The 21,684-nt window shown below is 45.5% G+C and overlaps 1 protein-coding gene across 2 annotated transcripts in view; it reads right to left on the bottom strand.

The window, feature by feature from the left end:
• Positions 1-9,033, bottom strand: part of LY75 (lymphocyte antigen 75) — a 75,735-nt gene extending 66,702 nt beyond the window's left edge. For both annotated transcript variants that reach the window (XM_075002093.1, XM_075002094.1), the window contains exons 1-2: positions 8,910-9,033; positions 4,838-5,209 (exon numbers count right to left, since the gene is read on the bottom strand). In XM_075002093.1, coding sequence (XP_074858194.1) covers positions 4,838-5,209; positions 8,910-8,997 — 460 coding nt within the window. In that variant the 5' untranslated portion in view covers positions 8,998-9,033. The remainder of the gene's footprint in view (positions 1-4,837; positions 5,210-8,909) is intronic.
• Between the last annotated feature and the right edge of the window lie 12,651 nt (positions 9,034-21,684).

Genomic DNA, 21,684 nt, shown 5'->3' with positions numbered 1-21,684 from the left:
GATATATTGTACTGTTACAAATAACACATAATAATACAACTAGAAGAGACTGATGAAAAATATTTTTTTCTGTTCCTCTCCACTCATTTTGTGCTTTAGCCAGTTTCATTATACATCCTGTATGACCAGTGAGGTCCCAATCCCGTGAACACAGTTGTACTTAACTTCATGCAGTTCAGTAATCCCAAGGAGTTCAGTAAGACTCTTTACACCTGTAATAGTAAGCCTGTGTACAAGAATCTGTGGGATCACCACCTTCGTTTCTCCTTTTGTTCTCGTGAATCTTTCCCACAAGGAGTTGGGGTGAGCTAGCCACAATGACCCCCGAGAACTCTAACACCACAAGTGAGCTGCAGCTCAGTATGGGACTCTTGATGTACATTACTGTTAACTCTTACTACAGTTTGAAATTTGCATGAGACAGAAAGTATTCTACCACTGATAAAGGGCTCTTACAGAAGACTTTACCTTTAGCCCAAATGTGACTACATTCCTCCTGGAATACAGAGGCACTGGACAAACAACTCCCATCTCAGAAGCAGTAAATACACCACAGCCTCCCCAGGTCAGGATCACAGAGCACATCAAATCTGACTGCCATGTGAATGTGGTAATCTGAGTCATCATGGCTACAATACCAGACAATTACATTAACCACATTCAAAGCACTCCCTTCCTCCTCAAGGCAGGTTATTCTCTACATGACATATAGGCTATGTCTACACTAGCACAAATCTTCAAAATAAAATGGCCATTTCGGAGGTTACTAATGAGGTGCTGAAATACATATCTATCTGCTGACAGGAATCGGGGGATTTTGAAGTTCCCGGGGTCCTTTCGAAAAGGGCCTTAGTCTGGACGAGACATGGCAATTTCGAAGAGCTGCAGCCATTGGCATGCTAATGAGGCACTGAATATGTATTTCAGCACCTCATTAGTAATCTCCAAAATGACCATTTTGAAGATTTGGGCTAGTGTAGACACAGCCATAATAAGTGAAGTACGGAAGAAATGTGAAAGGAACATGATGGCCTGCAGCAAGTTCTCCTGGAGGGTAGTCTACACTAGGAGCAATTTCCTGCTACAGTTGTCCTGGTATAATATACCACCAAAGCTCTCACAGTGAAGACGCAGCAAAATTATGTTTTTGCTGGGTAACTACATCTTCATCAGGACTTTTGCCAGCACAGCTATGTAAGTCAGGGATCACACCACATCATGTGCCTGACCAATACAGCTATGCTAGCAAAAATCTGAAGCATGCACACGGGCCTGAAGGACAGATCCTTCTGTCGGCAGGTGAGGAGCACATGACTCGCAGGGCTCCCCTGAGAGCAGTGCTCCTTGTAAGATGAGCGATTGGGAGACCACCCAGGAGAGATTTAAATGCTGCCCAGCTCATTAGCTGAGTGCCCACAGCCAGAAGCATACACGTCTAATGGTGATGCACATCCATATATGACTTGATGCACATAAAATTTATTCTGCACACAGATGGAAAAAATTAGGGAATACTATCTGAGAGTTCTCTTGAACTAAACAAAAATCAAGGATCAGGGAGAGGAGGATGGGATTGCCCCAGTAGATCTCTGATAGGGGAATTTCTTGGAGTGGAGGAAGAATGCTCTGCTAGATACACCACTGGATTGAGGCCATCTTTCAGCTCCTAGCTTAGCCACAGACTGCTTGTGTGACCTTGGGCAAGTTGCCTGGGACCAAGTGTCCAAAGGTATTTTGGCATCTAGAGAGGCAGACAGGTGCCTAACCTCCTTTTGCATTTTTGTAAATCATACCAGGGTCCTGATCTTTCAAAGTATTTAAGGCCCCTAAATGAGTCACACTGAAATCCCTTTAAAGACCTGTGCCTGTAGTTATCTGTATCTTTAGGCATTCAAATGGCTTTGTCTCTCAGTGCCTTATACCCCATCTGTAAAATGGGAATACCACTTCCCTCCCTAAGACTGGTGTTGTAAGGACGAAATCCACTGATGGTGCTCTGGTACCACCGTGATGATAAGTTGCAGAGTCAGTGCTGGTAGTGGTCATTGTAGGCAGAGGTTCCTTACAACTTCCAAAGAACCAGTGCTTTTTATGTACCAGTAGTTCTGGTACTGAGTACTGGCACCTTGGCAGCCCCAGCCACCAGATCACCAGTCAGATGGCAGGGGGACCCCCTGCCAGCCGGGGTGCAGAGCCCTGCTGGCAGCCCCAGCTGGGGGAACCTGGCAGGGAGGGGCTGCGGGGGGGGGCGGGGAAGCCAGCTGAGTATTTGCTCCTCATTTTTACAAAAAAAGCACTGCAAAGAACTATAGGAAGCTGATCCTCTTCCTACTTGGAAAAACAGAGGTGGGGATGTTTAACTGGGGTTTGTTGGATAAAACTGAAAATCAAAAGCCCTGTATAAAAGGGTTATTCTAGCTATGGCACTAGCAGGAATTTTGGCAGGCTGCATGGCTCCAAGAGTCAGAGAGAGACTGAAAGAGAAAAGGGAAGAAGATCCTAGGATCCTGGAAAGAAAGACAGGGAATGTCTTTATTTGTGAGTATTAAGGCAAATCATTTTAATAACCCATATGAATATTCAAAATGATCTGGACAAATTGGAGAAATGGTCTGAGGTAAACAGGATCAAGTTTAATAAAGACAAATGCAAAGTGCTCCACTTACGAAGGAGCAATCAGTTTCACACATACAGAATGACAAGCAACTGTCTAGGAAGGAATATGGCACAAAGGGATCTAGAGGTTATAGTGGACCACAAGCTAAATATGAGCCAACAGTGTGATGCTGTTGCAAAAAAAAGGCAAACATGATTCTGGGATGCATTAAGAGGTATGTTGTGAACAAGACACGAGAAGGCATTCTTCCGCTCTACTCTGCGCTGGTTAGGCCTCAGTTGGAGTATTGTGTCCAGTTCTGGGTGTCACATTTCAAGAAAGATGTGGAGAAACTGGAAAGGGTCCAGAAAAGAGCAACAACAATGATCAAAGGTCGAGAGAACATGACTTATGAAGAAAGGCTGAAAGAATTGGGCTTGTTTAGTTTGGAAAAGAGAAGATTGAAGGGGGGACATGATAGCAGTTTTCAGGTACCTAAAACGGTGCCATAAGGAGGAGGGAGAAAACTTGTTCTTCTTAGCCTCTGAGGATAAGACAAGGAGCAATGGGCTTAAACTGGAGCAAGGGAGGTTTAGGTTGGATATTAGGAAAAAGTTCCTAACTGCCAGGGTGCTCAAACACTGCAATAAGTTGCCTAGGGACGTTGTGGAATCTTCACCTCTGGAGATATTTAAGAACGGGTTAAATAAATGTCTATCAGGGATGGTCTAGACAGTACTTGGTCCTGCCATGAGGGCAGGGGGCTGGACTCGATGACTTCTCAAGGTCCCTTCCAGTCCTAGTATTCTATGATGCATGAAACCATTTTCCAGTCAGCTCAGCAGTCATCTGGTATTGAACCACTAATGCTTTCGGTTTCATAAAGTATGCAGATTATTCCCCTTTACCTAGCACAGACTAAAGTATTAAAGACTCACTTCCTTCTGTGCACTACCCCATAGGCAGTGCTTTCCTGCCTTTTATACAGGACTTGTGGCATAGCTTCAACCTAGGCTTACTTTTTTTCAAACCAAGCAGTTAGCATTTTTTTTTTTTTTTTATTAAGGACCTAGTTTTTTTTTTAAGTTAAAATAATATTGGTATGGGAGGAAAAGTAGCTCAATTTACACTTTTGCCATGAAAAACTATTTACTTGTAAACGTTCATACAGAAACCAGTGAGCCACCAAATTATCATAGTTAAAAATATTGTTTATTTAAATGAAAAAATACAGATAAGCAGTAATGTAATTGGCGATTTTCCACTCCTACTAATTAGTGCTTAGAAGAGACTTAGGGTGGTAGGAAAAAGAAAAAAAAGCCTTGAATTCCTCCTCTCAATGAGGTTGGAATAGGGACAGGAAAAGATCTAGTGTTTCATATATGAAAGAGATGCGATCAAAATGATAGGTGTACATGTAAAAAAACTTTTCTTTGACAACACTTTTCTGTAATTAACCAATCAATAAATGTCTCATTACAAAATTGCCACTTGAACATCATTATCACACTGTCACAAACGTTCCCTGGCTTTATCAGTCTTTGAAGATCTTAGAAGTTGGCATACTCCCATATATCATTACAGTAAATCCCCGATTTAATGGGCCAATGTGGGGGTAGGGTCATCTGTTGTTCCCCAAAGTCCATGATATATGAGGGTTTACTGCCTCTGCCAGGTTCCCCCATCGCCATTCTCCCCCACCCCCAAAAAAACCTCCAAAAGCAAACAAACAAAAAAGAAAAACCAAAACCAAACTGATTTACCAAAACTGCTGGTGGACACCCACACAACTGGAGGCGCCCTGATGTGCACATAGCTGGGGGAGGCTGGTGGGACCACCACGTGGCCTGAAGGAGCAAATGCTGGAATCAGCACAGGCTCCTCCCACCAGGGGTGGGGAACAAGTGCCATCTGCCTGTGCACATCCCCTGCCGCGGTGGGAGGACAGTGTGGTGGTTCCGATGGAGGAAGTGGTGGCTCCTCCAGGCCATGGCAGAGGTAAATCCCTTTACTTTTTTTTTTTTTTTTTTTTGGGGGGGGGGGGGGCGCGGAGTTTGAAGGATGGGGTGGGAGGAGATTTAGGATTTTACTGACCTCCAGCCAACTTCGGGAACAATGGGGGGAGTCTATTGTTCCCAAAGTCCACTAAATCAGGGTCCATAAAACCAAGGGTTTACTGTAGTGAAAATGATCACCATCGCTCTTATATCCTTCAGAACGAAATCAAAACCACAAACTTACCATGGTAAGGGTACACGCAAATATCATCGGAAGAGTTACTTCTTTTCCACGTGTCTGACGAATTTATACTTGCCGTCACAATAGCGTCCTTTAAAGTCAGCTTGTATTGGGATGCACCAAATACTGAAGCATCAACACATCGCCACCATAGCATAAATGGGGAATCACAATTAACCATTTTCAATGGAGATTCTGGTTTCGCTATATTTAATCCAAGGCACTGTTGGGATCCTAAGTGGAAAAGACGATTTTGGGAGACCCATTTCCATAAAGTCTCCTTGGTCTCCTTGCAGTCTGCTACTATAATCCGTAAGTTTTTAACTTGTAGGCACTTGCTGGTTTTTTCATGCTGAATGGTAAATGCACCATTACCTGTACATAAACACGTGTGTGATTTTCATAAGAATTTTTTTTTAAATTAAAGACAAGTTCAAGTATACTCTACCAGAAAGGACTAGTAATTGCAGTACACATATGATTGGTTACCCTAAGGCTAAGATTTTGTCAAAGTAGATGTTTTTAGTAAAAGTCAGAGACAGGTCAAGGGCATTAAAGACAAGTTCATGGAAGCCCATGATCTGTCCCTGACTTTTGCTGAAAATATTCATGATAAAATGGAAAGAGTCAGGGCAGCTTTGATTCTGGCTGGCAGCTCTGGGGCCCCCACTACCAGTGGGGGTTTGCAGCTTCAGTATCCCTCTTCTCTCAGGCAGGGAACTAAGGGGCTGCCCCCATGGAGGGAAAGGGGGAGAGCTGTGGGGATTCCTCTTCCACCCCAGTAGTGGACTGCAGTGGGAGGGTTCTCCCTGCCACCACCACAGTAAGGCATTGCAGGGATCAACACCAGGGATGGCTGGGGATGCGGCGATGCCACTGCCCCTCACCAGGGTCCGCAAGGGTCAGCTGTTGCTCACAGCAGGGAGCTGCTGGGGTCCCCCTGCCACTACAGTGGGACAGGGCTATAGCGGGTCACCCATCATCCAAGGCTGCTGAGGGTTGCAGGGATCCCCCGCAACTGCCAGGTACCTCTGCCACTGCAGCTTACAGACTATGTGTAACGCAGTGGGACACAGCAACTCCCAGTTGCCAGAGAATATTTTACTGTTGTGGATTTTAACTTCTGCAACCTCTGTGACAAAATTATGATCTTATTTAACATCAGCAAAACCCTAGTGAATAAATACTATTTACAGCAGAACATTTAACTTCATCTTCCCTAGCGAAAATTTTCTGTTAGCAAAACAAAAATCATTCTAAATGCTCACAAAATGAGCTTACAGTCTAATGTTTGATCCTAAGCCCAGTGAGAGCCCACACTGGATCAGATGGTGGATTAATTTACCAACTGTCTGTGCTTAGGATCTTGTTGTTATGCCTGTGTGGAAATCAGCTAACATGATGTAGGTGATACACAAGTGGTAATAAACATCATCATTTGTTAATCAGCAGGAACTCTGAAAATATAGCCATGTGTTTGTAAGGTGTCAAGCTCAATGGAACACCATTCTATGCTAGGCTCATTGGTTGCTACTGTAATATGAATTAATAACAACCATAATATAATACTGGACAACGATCCCATTAAGGAAATGTGCATACAACCACAAAAGCACACAATTAACCAGGGCTTAAAATATTTACTCACCACTCACCAGCTGGTGAACTAAGGTAACATTTTCAGAAGAATTTGGGGCCTACTGTTTGACTTAGATTTTGTCTGTATAAAAAAGTTCTTTCTGGTATAATCTAAAGTATGAATTTAAAAAGATATAGTTACAGTGTATAACTTTCCATATGGCCTTTTTCCCCTCCCCCCTCCTCAACAGATCTTATGCCAAATGTGAAGGATTTGAGGGTAGGAAAAAAAAAGTTTTATACCAGAATAAGTGTGTTCACAAGGTTATACCACTTTAACTATACCAGTATTATAGTAAAACTTACCCTGTAGACAAGGCATACACTATGAAGTTATGCTCCTATATGCTGTGACAGCTAGGGGGTGTTAAAAAGTCACATACCCCAACTGAAATACCCCAGTGAGGTCACAAGTTCTAACTATGCTGAGAGAAGAGAAAGTACCTCCCTCATTTCCAATGGGTAAAGTGGCTTGGGTCTGACCTCTATTTGTTTCCACCCATGGGTGGAATAAGTTTTATTACATGAACTATGGCATGCATGGATGTGAACCACCAGCAGAAACACATGATGCCCAGTGTGGGCGGCTGTGGGTTCACTGCTGATCAGCTGGGCGGCACCTGAATCTCTCCTGGGTGACCACTCAAGTGCTCAGCTTACAGAGAACACTGCCTTGGGGTGCATGCCTCAGGGGCAGGGTGTTGCAAAGCATAACCTCTCCATGCTCACTCCACAGGAGCACTCCTGTGGCTCCTGTCCCACAAGGCTGGGTGGGCTTAGCTCCCCTCTCCAGGTATTATAGCCTGGCCCCTCTGATGTCACAGTTCCATTCAGATTTGGCCCAGCCATAATTGCTTAAGGTCCTTACATAGCTATGATTCTTAAAAGACAGTATTCAAGACTGTACTTCCACTAGAGGTGCAGAATGTGAAACACCACTGAATCTTCACTTAAAAATCCACCTGATATATGGAAAAGAAGAGAGCTACACTATGCATTTAGATACACTCTTGGACATGTGAAAAGCAGTGTACTTGTCCTGCAGCAATGACAAGTATTCCCAAACTTGAAGGCAATGTCATTTTTTCTCCAGGCCTTTTAGAAAGTAGAGGGTACAGAAAGAGACTGAATATCAATGAAAAGGCACCTCTCCTGTTCATTGACTTGACTGGGTCTAGGATTTCATTCTAAACTGCACCTTATGGTGGATTTAGCAAAAAAACAAAATAAAATAAAAATCTATAAGTGAATTCAGGAAAGCTTCCCACACTACTTCAACCAACATGCCTCAGCTCTCATCTACCAGGACCTTCCTTCTGGATTCATTAGTCAATCTCTTGAGCCTCTTCCAAGTTTGCCAGAAAGGAATACCTGCAATGGCTTTGGTGATGTGGACATTTTTAACTGTTAAAAACCTGAATTCAAAATCGTTTTTCTGAACATTGGTTGACAACATTCATCAGACTGTAACAATTGTCATGTGTTCAGTCAACCTGTGTATGAACAGAGCTGGCAACTAGATCCCGAGAGATCATCCTAACATTATATTAAATTTTAGAGACCCAGGAAAACTGATCTGCAACATTCCATATTCTAAAAGATCCCCATTTGGATGGCCAAATCAGCAGTCAGCCTGTCCAGGCTCCACCCGGACTGTCAGAAGACTTCTTCCAGCACCTGAGCATTGGACTACAAACTGGAAGAGCTCACTAATGCTCCAACCCTAAACCCACAAGCTCCTTCCCAGCAGCAGGGCCACTTTCAGAGCAAAACAGACAAGCAGCAGGGATAATAGCGCTAGCCGCCATCGTTTGGACTTTGCTCCCAACTCTCTTCGCCTCTCCTAGCGCTAAAACACTAGTGTGCCCTTGTCGCTATATCGAAACCAAACTTCTTCCACCTCCTTAACCTCAGCCACAGAGCCTCTCCGTGAGCAAACACACCCGAACAGCCCGAAAGTCCCCGGCACAAGCCAGAGGCTGCAGCACTTCCTTACAGAGCAGTCCCCGACGCCCCATGGCTGGCTGGGGGACTCCCCGGCTGACCGGGCACTGAGCCGGCCGCAGCCCGTGGGGGGTTCGTTATTGCCGCAGACGCAGCTTGACGGGGCGGAGGGCGAGAACTAGCTGGAAATGCCAAGAGATGAAAGCAAAAGTGAACGAGCGGGGCGGCGTCAGTACCTCGGCGGGGATCTACTCGCCTCCCCAGGGGGCGCGCACCGCTCCCCCCCAGGACACCCCTCGCCTCCCCAGGGGGCGCGCACCGGTTACCCACATTTGCCCGCCCGGTCCCCAAGTGTCCTCAGACTGCAACCAAATGTACCACCCCGGCGGAGGGAGCAGCTCAGGCCTTGGCGCAGCGGCTCCCCGCAGCTCCAGGGAGCGGGGCGATCGGCAGTGCTGGGACCAGGTGAAATTAAAGCCTCGCGCTGCGTTACCTGCGGGTGCCCCGCGCGCCAGGCAGCAGGCGGCCAGCAGCGCCGGCCAGCAGAGGAGAAGCGACCGCCGGGGCGCCGCCCGCCTCATCCTCTGGCAGGGCAAGAGCAACAGCTGGGCAGGCAGCTGACCAGCCCCCAGCCGGCTCCCCAAAGCTTCCGCGGCTCCGCGACACGCCCCGTCCACTCCCTGCCTGCTTCCCGCCATTGGAGGAGGCCGGGGCCAATCGGCGCGTTCGTCTCGATCCCAGGGTGGGAAGGTAAGTTGTTGCCAGGCGAATTTAGGTCTCAGGAGTTTGCCCGAGTGCCGGGCTGGGGAAGCCTGTGGCGCAGCAGTTCCAGCGACCCAGCTCGCGGTACAGACGCCCACGTCGGGCTGCAGGGTCAGGCGCCAACTTTCCAAAGGGTGTGGGGGGAGGGTGCAGGCTGCTGAGCCCCGGCTCTACCACAAGCTCTGCCCCGTCCTGTGAGACCGCTGATGTGGGCAGGAGGCGCGGGAGAAGGGAACCCGCTGGCAGGCACTAACTGCTGGAGGGCTGCTAGTACAGAGCGTTTAGTAATTTATGGCCGCTGCTTAGGCTCAGGCTGGCTAGCCCTGCCCTCCTAGCTTCAACACCGACTTTCCTGAAGTTCACCCCCTTCAGGCCTTTGGCTGGGATGCAAAAGGGCGCGCGCACACACACACACACACACACAGGAAAAAGCAGCCAAGTAGCACTTTTAAAGACTAGCAAAATAGTTTATTAGGTGAGCTTTTATGGGACAGACCCACTTCTTCAGACCATAGCCAGACCAGACCAGACTCAATATTTAAGGCACAAAGAACCAAAAACAGTAATCGAGGACAAATCAGAAAAAGATAATCAAGTGAGCAAATCAGAGAGTGGAGGGGTGAGGGGGAGGTCAAGAATTAGATTAAGCCAAATATGCAGACGAGCCCTTATAGTGACTCAGAAAGTTCCTGTCCCAGTTTAAACCATGTGTTAATGTGCCTAATTTGAATATAAAAGCCAGCTCGGCTGTTTCTCTTTGAAGAACCCTGTGAAAGTTCTTTTTCAGTAACACACATACCTTTAGGTCATTAGTAGAATGCCCTGTTCCATTAAAATGTTGACTAACTGGTTTGTGGATCTGGAGTGTTTTGATGTCTGTTTTGTGCCCATTAACCCTTTATCTAAGGGAGTTAGAAGTCTGTCCAATATACAAAGCATCTGGCCATTGTTGGCACATGATGGCATATATGATCTTAGTAGAGGAGTATGAGAAAGTGCCCGTGATTCTGTGAATAACCTGGTTAGGTCCAGTGATGGTGTTTCCAGAGAGGATATGTGGACAAAGGTGGCAGCGGGCTTTGTTGCAAGGACAGGTTCCAGGACTGGTGTTCCTGGGGCATAGGCTGTGGCTGTTAGTGAGGATCCTCATGAGGTTGGGAGGTTGTCTGTAGGAGAGAACAGGCATGTCACCCAGGGCCTTCTGGAGTGTGGCATCTTGATTAAGGATAGGTTGAAGGTCTTTAATAATTTGTTGCAGTGGCCTGAGTAGGTGATGAGCAGTGGTGTTCTGTTCTTGGCTTTTTTGGGCCAATCTTGGAATAGCTGGTCTCTGGGTATTCGTCTGGCCCTGTTGATATTTGTTTTTTCACTTCTCCTGGTGGGTGATTCAGGTTTATGAATATTTGGTAAAGATCTTGTAGTTTTTGGTCTCTGTCAGTTGGATCAGAGCAAATGAGATTGTTTCTAAGAGCTTGACTGTAAACAATGGATCTAGTTACGTGTGCAGGATGGAAGCTAGAAGGGTGTAGGCAAGTATAGCGATCAGTAGGTTTTTGGTACAGTGTGGTACTGATCACACCATCCTTGATTAGTACTGTAGTGTCCAGGAAATGTATCTCTTGCATGTTGTAATCGAGGCATAAGTTGATGGTGGGGTGTAGATTGTTAAAGTCTCTGTGGAATTCTTCTAGAGTCTCTGTACCATGGGTCCAAATCATAAAGATGTCATCAATGTATCTTAAGTAGAGGAGGGGTAATAGGGGACGAGAGCTGAGGAATCGTTGTTCCAGGTCAGCCATAAATATATTAGCATATTGTGGGGCCAGGCGGGTGCCCATAGCAGTTCCACTAATCTGGAGGTATAAATTGTCCCCAAATCGGAAATGATTTTGTGTGAGAACAAAGTTACAGAGGTCAGACACCAGACTGGCTCCACTCTCTGATTTGCTCACCTTGATTATCTTTTTTCTGATTTGTCCTCTTTGCTTACGGTTTTTGATTCTCTGTGCCTTAAATATTGAGTCTGTTCTGGTCTGGCTATGGTCTGAAGAAGTGGGTCTGTCCCACGAAAGCTCACCTAATAAACTATTTTGCTAGTCTTTAAAGTGCTACTTGACTGCTTTTTGTTTTGATAGTGTATAGACTAGCACAGCTTCCTCTCTGTTACTACATAAAAGGAAGTGTGAAAAAGTTTTACACACCACAGGATTTATTTCTAACCACCCATCAGTCTAACTCTGCCATGAAGCCTCTGGCAGTTCCATGCCAATCTCAAGCCTGGATGAAGGAGGAGGGTTGTCAGATGAGTGACAATACACTGACCGTGAAACAACAGTATGAATGAAATCTGATGACAGTACAACTAAATGATAAAAGATGCCAGCTCAGACGTCGCCTGGATAAACAAAGTCCACGACACTAATTGAGCGATCAGGGTTGGGTCGATAAGTTGGCTACCAAAAGAAAATTACAACTAACTCATACTATCCATTGGAACATGAGATGTTTGAACACTGTGGGCAACTGGAAAATTAGAGCTGCTTCGGAAGGAGACAGAGAGATACCGATGGGATATGCTTGGACTGGCAGAGATGTGTTGGATGGCATTGGGAGAGATATGCGTTTGCAAAGTCAGTTCAGGGAATGAAATGAAGCGTGAGGCAGGAGTTGGATTCCTTCTTAGCAAAGAGCTGGAGGAGCATTATTAGGATACAAACCAGTGAGTGCAAGAATTATGGTAGCAAGATTCAAAGCAAAACCGTTCAAAATCCTGGTCACTCAGGTGTATGCACCCATGTTGGACAGCACGGAGAAAGAGATTGAGCTATACTATAAATATTTGACAAAGATACTAGAGGAGATACAGAAGAGAGATGTGTTGATCATCGGAGGAGATTGGAACATGAAGGTTGGAACAGATAGTGAAGGTTGGGAGAGAGTCATGGGAAGGTTTGGATATGGAGAAAGAAATGAACAAGGAGAAAAACTACTAGAGTTTGCTACAGAGCACGAGATGGTGATCTGCAACACAAGATTCCATCTAAAGGATTGTACGAAGTGGACATGGCGACTGAATGATGGGAAGTCCAAGAACATGATAGGTATGATTTTTATAAGATGGGTAACATCAGTACAACAGTGCCAAAATTTGCAAGGAGCAGATATCTGCTCGGACCACAGTCTAGTGATCACAAACATCAAGATAAAACTCAAGAGAAAGTGTAAGATGCAGTTTAAGAAGAGAAGAGACATGGTGAGGCTAGGCGAGGAACAAATAGGGAATGCATACTGCTTGAACAGAGTAGGAATGTAGCCACAGAGAAGGACCTAGATAAGAGAGTCGAAGGGATAGCCATGGGGATAGAAGAGGCAATTGAGCAGACTGTTCTGGAAGAAGAGACGATCAGTAAATGGATTATGCAGGAAACACTGAACGTGGCCCAAGAGAAAAGAGTGTTGAAGATCAGAAGGGATGTTTCCCAGAGGTTGGAACAGCAATATTGGGTGAAGTGCAATGAGGCAAGGAAAGTGGCCAGAAAGGATACGGTGAAATGGCGAGAGGAGAAGTGTGAACATATTACACAAATAATATTACAGCAATTGTAAGACCAGTGAGGTATATAAAATGATTAGGAATATTAATAGGAAGAGGCAGCTGAAGCAGATGGCGATCGAAGGTGAGAACAAAGAGGTTCGTGAACAAGGAGAAGGTTGTGCATCAATGAACAAAATATTGCACCGATCTATACAAAGCACAGTTGGACCTGTGTGTCTCAGACTGACTGATGGGAGAACTGAAAGAGGTATCTCCACTGACGCCTGTCCAGCTGTTCACAAGAAGGTGGGGGTAGGGGGGCGGGAGAGAACTCCTGGGATCCTGTGAGAATGGCTTGGGGTTGCTGAGGGAGAGAGCACACTCCTCCTACAACAGCCTTGGTTGATTGCTCTTCCCCAGGAGTCAGGTAAGTGGTACAGGCACCCAATCAGAGGGTGTTCTGCCCCCTCTGAACTTGAAAAAAGGGCTGGAGATAGGGACCAGCCCCATCCGAAAATCTCACTTGCAACAAAAATCACAGGAGTTGGCAACCGTTAGGGTCTGATTCAGCATAATTGGGGGACAGATGGAGGCCATACTTAGAAATGATCTTATAATACAAAATTCAGAATCTGAACCAGAGCTAGCTCTAGAATTTCCTGCTGATGTTCTGATTCAGAGTTTTGGCAGCAGCCTATGTTTATAATGTAAATGTTTGAAACCACGATTGGTCTAATACTGGGTCTTGTACAGAGTCTAGACCTTGTAGGTGATAAACAAATACAGCATTACAATGAGGGAGCACGTTCTTGACTATAAATCTGTTTAGCCTCACTGATATCACAGGAATTATTCTAATTTACACTGGCTGAGTATCTGGGCCAGAGTAATAAAGAAAGAAAAATACAAGATCCTTATGGGATGGGGCAAATTTGGGTTGGCACACTTAAGACAATAATTTTAAAAAGGGAAAGAGAAAGACATGAGGACTTGTGTCCTATGGTACTGCAAAATGCCAAGTAGGCCATGTCTGTTCTTGGGGTGGGGGGAACATCTTCAGGAAGAAAGAGGACCAAGGGAGAGAGCATGAGGGAGGGAAGATGCCAAGGATCAGAAAGTAGTTATGTGGGGTGTGAGGACTAAGGAGGAAACGGTGGGATAAAAAGGGATGATGGAAGAAAAAGACTCATGGGGGGAATGTGTGTTTGGTCATTGACCTCAGCTCCTTGGTACAGGTGTAAGGCTTTCTGAATCCAGCCTGAGCTGCTTTTTCATCTTGCTGGTGTTTCTTGGTTGAATTACTTCAGTTCAATAAGGAAAATTACAGCCTCTGAAATCAGCATGGCTCTTCTTCATAATCTAATAATAAGCCACATGACAAAATCAAGCACACAAGCCTTTTAATTTCATTTTTTTCATATGTGGGGAAAATTCTCAACCCAACACACAGCCCAAAGAATTAGACTGTGCCTGGATTTCTCAACTGTGGCACACTCTCTCGAGCCTGCCTCATGACAAGAAACTGCTCTGTTGCACTGTAACAGCCTCTGATGCTGACACTCGCGCTGTACAGTAGAGGACAGCCAGTGCGTAAGGTATGAACACAGAGAAGACCCCTGTGCACATGAAGAGGTGTGGAATCCCCATGTGGAGGCCCCATATTCTCTCCTCATCCATTCTGCTGCAAAAATGCATTTGTTCCACTTCACCAGGATCTCCTCTGTGTCTGCTGAGGAGGGGCGGGATCATTTAACTCCAGCTGAAGGACAGGATTTTGTTGCTGCTCCACTCAAAACAAATTACTTCAGAGACATTATTCACATGAGTGAGACAATCAAAAGTTGGCTCTATAGGGTTTTACCACATCGGAGTTAAGGAGCTGGGTGTTATTCTTTTTTATTGTAATGGAAAGTTAGTTGTCAAATGACCACATCCAAGTATGAAGAAGAATACCGCGAAGTGTAGACATAGCCAGATTAACACAAGGACTTTAGGGACTGCAGCCGAGGGCCTCGGGCTGAGGGTGGCCTGGCAAAAATGAATCCATAATTATATATAGCAGTGGTCACCAACTTGTCAGTCGTGATTGACTGGTTGACCCTGGAGTCTCTGCCATTCAGTTGTGATCTTGGGGCTGCCAGATGTCCAGAGCTGCAGCAGGGTTCAGGAAGGCTGTCTCAATGCCACAGCCCCATGCTGCTCCTGGAAGCAGATGGCTGCTGGCACATCGCTGCAGCCCCTGGCATCGGGGAGAGAGAGAAGGCAACTCTGCGCTTTGCCCCTATCCCCAACACAGTCCCCATTGAACCCATTAGCTGGGGGCAGCACTTGCTGGCACAGGCAGCACATGGAGATATGCTGTCCTTTCCCCTGCAGGGGCATGCAGAGACATGCCTGCTGCCAGTCACATCTGAGAGTGGCAGGAGGCCACAGCATGCAGGCAGCCTGCCTGAGCCCTGCTGCACTGCTGGCCTGGACCTGCCTGAGGCAAGCACGTCCTGCCTGGAGTCTATATTTTACAACCTCTCCTGCCTCAGGTCAGAATTCCCTGCTGCTCTCAGGGCAAGTTTAGTACACCATTAATACCCATAATTGTGTTCATTTTGTTTCAAATTAGGAAAAAATACTTGTATGCAGGGGCTGCACAAAATCTAACAGCCCTGGGCCCACCGGAGAGTTAATCCAGCCCTGTGGTAGACTCAGGCCACAGGAATAAACAGATGACTTCTTCCCACAGGTGACAGAGTCACTCCTGTAGAGGAGAAAGGTGCATCTGTGGAGAGAAACTGACAGGGGACTTAAATTCTGGTATTTATGGCCTCTTTGATTCGAAACAATCGGAGCTGAGAGAAAATGAACATAAGGGACAAATGAATCACAGCTACCAAAAAAAAAAAAGAAAAAAGACTTGTTGGCCTGAAGGGGGAAAACAACCCCCAAACTTTTCCCAAACAAAAAAGCTCGAGAAATAAAATATAATCTGTTTATAGAGACAGAGGCTGTGTATTTGGTGATCCAGGAATACCAAAATAAGTAGGGGCCCCTCTACGAAAGGAATTCCCTCATTCTTATTTGCAGAAAAAAAATTGTGGGGAATCTGTTACACAGTAATTAAATGTAGAAGATAACCAGGTAAGGGGAGTAAGTCAGATTTCCATCACTGTGGAAAGAGCAACAGCTCATCTGTTGTGTTAGCCAATACAATATATTTTGGAAGGTTTATGCTAACCTATATAATGATGTTCCAAACTCCTTGCATACATTGTTACGTATTTTAAGCTTTACAGTGGAATTGTATTAGCCAGTAGAAATTGTGTAACCCCCATTCCTTGTGAATGCAGGAACAGTCAGAAAGGAGACGTGTTTGATTAAGGTTTGTCAACTCATAATTAGTGTGCGGGGCACAAATATCAGGAATAACGGAAACTGGTGTCTCTGGCTAGATACAATACTAGGACAATTGGGATAACTGGTGCTGGCCATAGAAATATTTGTAGTAGGTGTCTTTAGGTATCCTGAAAAACAAGAGAGAAAACCAGAAAAGAAACAGAGGAAAGGGCTTGAATAACTGAGGTTTATTATTTGGTTTAAGTAGATAGATATAAATACAGACTGAAATGAGCACGTCTTTGGAACAGATGCCAAATGCAATATGGTTAGATGTGGTGCTGGGAGCTAACTGTTAGAGGAGAGATACAAACTAGACGGTGTAAGGGAGCAAAAGTTATGTTCTTCCTGGAGCTCAGCAATGAGCCCTCAGTCAGGAAGCAGGTGTTTCCAGAGATGATTTAAAAAACAAAAAACATTTGGAGCACAGGGCTATGTTTCCCTGAAAGCTGCCTTAAAATTAAGACTGTTCTATTAGAACAAGATATTAATTTTCTGGAATGCTAGAGCTGTAAATGAACCATTAAACCAGAGTAAGGAAGAACACAGTTCTTAACTGGAAATTCTGATACAGAAATATGAGAGTAAAACTAAAATTAAGCATAGATTAAGACATCATGTGACATCTCTCTTTTAATACAATATCATACCAAGAATCACCAGCACAGGCACCTGTACTCACATGGAATCACATTGTTTGTGAGTTCTTTGTTTTCCTCTAACTTCATAAGTGTGTGTTTCAGTTTGGGTAAGGACAGAGAACATAGCTTGTAACTGGGGAAATCCTTGGAAAACTTAGGCACAAAAAGGGCCCTTACAAAAAGTGGAAACTTGGACAGATGTCTAGGGAGGAATATAAATGTATAGCTTGAGAATGTAGGGCAGTTATCAGGAAGGCGAAAGCACAACTGGAATTACGACTCGCAAGGAATGTGAAGGATAACAAGAAAAGTTTCTACAGGCATGTTAGCAAGAAGAAGGTGATCAGAGTGGGTGTGGGACCCCTACTGGATGAGGGAGGTAACCCAGTGACAGATGATGTAGGGAAAGCTGAAGTACTTAATGCTTTCTTTGCCTCTGTCTTCACGGACAAGGACAGCTCCCAGACTAATGTGATAAGTGATGCACTGTGGGATGAAGGTGGACAGCCTTTGGTGAGGAAAGAACAGGTTAGGAGCTAGCTAAACAAGCTAAACGTACATAAATCCATGGATCCAGACCTAATTCATCTGAGGGTTCTGAGGGAGTTGGCATTGGCGTTGATGAGCCCTTGGCCATTATCTTTGAAAAGTTGTGGAGATCGGGAGTGATCTTGGATGATTGGAAGAAGGCAAATGTACTGCCCATCTTTAAAAAAGGAAAGGATGATGATCCAGGGAACTACAGGCCGGTCAGTCTTATATCAGTCCCTGGAAAAATCATGGAAGGGCTCCTCAAGGAAGTCATTTTGAGGCACTTGGAGGAGGGGAAAGTGATCGGGAATAGTCAGCATGGATTCATGAAGGGTAAGTCATGCCTGACCAATCTGATTAGTTTCTATGATGAGATAACTGGATCTGTGGATAGGGGAAAATCAATGGATGTGATTTATCTCGACTTTAGCAAAGCTTTTGATACGGTCTCCCACAATATTCTTGTCAGCAAGTTAAAGGAATGTGGATTGGATAAATGGACAGTAAGATGGACAGAAAGCTGGCTAGAAGGTCGGGCCCAATGGATAGTGATCAACGGCTCGATGTCGGGATGGCGGTCGGTTTCTAGTGGAGTGCCCCAAGGTTCGGTTCTGGGTCCTGTTCTGTTCAACATATTTATCAATGACCTGGATGAGGGGTTGGATTGCACTCTCATCAAGTTTGCGGATGACACTAAGCTAGGGGGAGAGGTAGATACGCTGGAGGGTTGGGATAGGGTCCAGAGTGACTTAGACAAATTGGAAGACTGGCCTGCAAGAAATCTGATGAGGTTCAATAAGGACAAGTGCAGAGTCCTGCACTTGGACCAGAAGAATCCCAAGCATTGTTCCAGGCTAGGGCTCGACTGGCTTGGTGGTAGTTCTGCAGAAAAGGACCTGCGAGTTGTAGTGGACGAGAAGCTGGATATGAGTCAACAGTGTGCCATTGTCGCCAAGAAGGCTAATGGCATATTAGGTTGCATCAAGGGGAGCGTTGCCAGTAGATCCAGAGAAGTGATTATTCCTCTTTATTCGGCTTTGATGAGGCCTCATCTGGAGTACTGTGTCAGTTCTGGGCCCCCAATTATAGGAAGGATGTGGATACACTGGAGAGGGTCCAGCGGAGGGCGACCAAAATAATTAGGGGGCTGGAGCATATGACTTATGAAGAAAGGTTGAGGGAATTGGGACTGTTTAGTCTGCAGAAGAGAAGACTGAGGGGGGACTTGAGAACAACCTTCAACTTACTGAAGGGAGGTTGCAAAAAGGCTGGAGAGAGGCTATTTATAGTGGTCACAGATGGCAGAACATGGAACAATGGTCTCAAGTTGCGGTTGGGAAGGTCCAGGTTGAACATTAGGAAAACCTTTTTCACTAGGAGGGTGGTGAAGCATTGGAATGGTCTACCTAGGGAAGTAGTGGAGTCTCCATCCCTGGAGGTGTTTAAGTCTTGCCTTGACAAAGCCCTGGCAGGGCTGATCTGATGGGTTTGGTCCTGGCTAGGGCAGGGGGTTAGACTTGACGGCTTTTTTAGGTCTCTTCCAGCTCTATTGTTCTATGAACAAATGCTATGTGGTACACATTTACTGCACTTAACACACACAATGATGTACATTAAGTTAAGAAAAAAAGTGAAAATCTACTGTAACATAAATTTTACAAAGAATCATGCTGATATTGCCTAAAGTACACTTCCAGCTTCTGGTCTCTTTTCAAACAGCTGTCTACAAGACATCACGTTGGGGGCAGGGATCATATCATTGGTATCTTGGCCCTGGTGCTGCATGTCTCAAGGTCCATTTTTATACATGCCACTTTCAGAAAAAGTGATGTGATTTGGAGTCCGGAACAAGCTCTTCTGGACTCCAAAACAGAGTGTAGGGGCACGGCCCCTGTGGGATCTCCTGGAAGGAAATGGTCTTTCTGGAAGCCCCTTCTTCCTGAAAATTTCCAGAAGCCCCTTCCAGAAAATTTTCAGGAAGAAGGGGCTTCCAGAAAGACCACTTCCTTCTGGGAGATCTCCAGGGGCCGCACGCACCTCTACACGCTGTTTTGGAGTCCAGAAGAGCTTCTTCCAGACCCAAATCATGGGCCCTATGCTAATGAAGTGCCAGATATTTACATCCATGCCTCATTAGCATTTTTCGGGATGTTTATTAGCATGGTACTTTCGGAAAAAGTGGCAATGTGTAGAAATGGCCAAGGTGAAAGAAAATTTTAGGGGTGCTAAAGGTGAATGTACAGTTTACTATGTTTCAGCAATGACTTTTTTTATACTTAATATACTGAAATATTTAGATACATGTAGTACACATGCAGCCCACAGCTATTCAGTTGGCACTTAAAACACAACTCTCTCTTCTTTGTGCCACCACAGCTAAGAACCAACAGTTATCAAGTCACAAACAAAGCAGTTAAAGGACTCACACCTGTTTTGGGGCTTCGGTAAATTGCTTTGTTGCTCAGAGTACAAAGATGGGAACTAGCATTTTGATCATGAAAATTGCTAAAAGATGCACTTGTTATTATAACATACAAAATCACAATGGCTGTGTCTACACTTAGGAAAAACTTTGAAATAGCCACATTAAGGGTCAAATTGGAGACTACTAATGAGGCGCTGAAAGGACACTGCAAACATTGAAATCCTCTTATTGCTGTCAACTTATAGGGTCCTTTCGAAAAGGACCCCCAGGTAGATGAGCCATGCACGAGTGAAACACGGCACTTCCCTTTCAGTGCCTCATTAGTATTCTCCAATTTGGCTATTAGTGTGGCCATTTAGAAGTTTTTCCAAAGTCTAGATGTAGCCAATGTATTTAAATTTATGTACGTATGATTTATGTCCTTTAATGTTTGTATATAATAAGCTTCAAAAATATTTTAAAAGGAATAATGACCATTTATGAAGGAAAAGATCATTTGTGTTCTGAAAGAAAAGATTTGTGGGTCAGGATCGTAATTAAGCCACCAAGAAAGAGTCAGGAAGTCAACTTGGATAGAAGGAATGATCACCAACAGAGATATGGGAAAAGCAGTTGTAGCTGATAATCAAAAAAAGAAAGTGTCTAGCTTTGTTTCCATGGAATAAACATAAGAATTTAAATAAAAGTAAGAGAAACATGGAAGGTGGCATGCCTGAATAAGACAGAGGTGGAAACTGAAAGCACATGGAGGAACACAACCAAAAGGAAGACTAAAAACTGTAGGAAAACAGAAGGGAAGCATGTCCAGTATTTAAAATTGATATTTGGTACTGACAGAAAAGGATCTAACTGAGAGGAGCCCAGATGAGGTCAGCCCCCTAACGAGAGAGTGCACAAGCACTGAAATGGAGCTGCAGGAGAGATGGACAAATTATCTTGTTTAGTGACTCTGTAATGAGGAACATAATGGACCTGGTATTCATTTACACTAAAGCAATTTAACATAACTAGCGCCTTAAAGTGAATGTGAAATACATTTGCACCTCCTTTATGGCACCTTAAAACTGCCAAAGCACTGTGAAAGGGCCTTAGTAGACACGAGAATCAAACCAGATATTGCTAGACCAAATAAAGAAAAGTAATTGACAGGCTGGCTCCTGAGGGCCATTAGAGCGATATCACAGTCAGGATTCCAGATTTCTGTAAAATGTTGGGCAACTCTTACTGATCACAATTTCATATGGGGACGCCGGAAATGGCACCTGTAAAAGAAGTTTTTAGGTAATGCAGTGGACCCCTCACTGACATAATTTCGACTTGTGATTTAGACCAGTTGCCTCCTCCCCTGCCCCGCCCTCTGCCCATTCCTGGGGGACTGCTGGAGGAGCCACAAGTGTCAAGCCACTGCCCACACCATGCACACCGGAGCTAGGGGCGCCCACGGCACATGAGACACGCAGCAACACCGCCACCCAGAAAGGGGGAGACATTGGAGTGCTGCGGGGAAGGGGTGGGGGAGGGGTGCACCTCTCTGCAGCAGTGGGACACAGCCAATCTGGAGTGAGGGGCAGCCGGCCCCAGCCAATCACAGCACGTTGCATTGCATGTGTGGCAGAGTGAAGAAGCGGGGAGAAGGGAGGGATGATGGCACACTGGTGGGTGCAGGGCAAGGGGAAGTGGCAGGAAGGGAAGTTAAAGGCAGGGCCACTCCTAAGTAATTGCTGGCCTCGGGCAAATGGGGGCCGTGGAGGCTGAGGTGGGAGCCAAACACAGCTACCAGCTTGGGGAGGGGGAGGGCTGCCCAGCTGCTGCACCCTCCCACCGGGCCCTGCTGTACCCCCATCCACCCCCAGTGCGCCCCGGCCACCAGGCCACTCAGTGCGGCCCTGCCCCTCCCCTGTCCCCACACAACAAGGCTGGAGGAAACACCCATTGGCCCTGGCCACGCAAGTGCCACTGCTGCTGAGCTGGATGTTTGCAAAGTGGG

This window comes from Carettochelys insculpta, chromosome 8 (assembly GCF_033958435.1).
Source record: "Carettochelys insculpta isolate YL-2023 chromosome 8, ASM3395843v1, whole genome shotgun sequence".
Lineage (NCBI taxonomy): Eukaryota > Metazoa > Chordata > Testudines > Carettochelyidae > Carettochelys > Carettochelys insculpta.
Note: the sequence above shows the minus strand (reverse complement) of the source record. Positions and strands in the feature narration are given on the sequence as shown.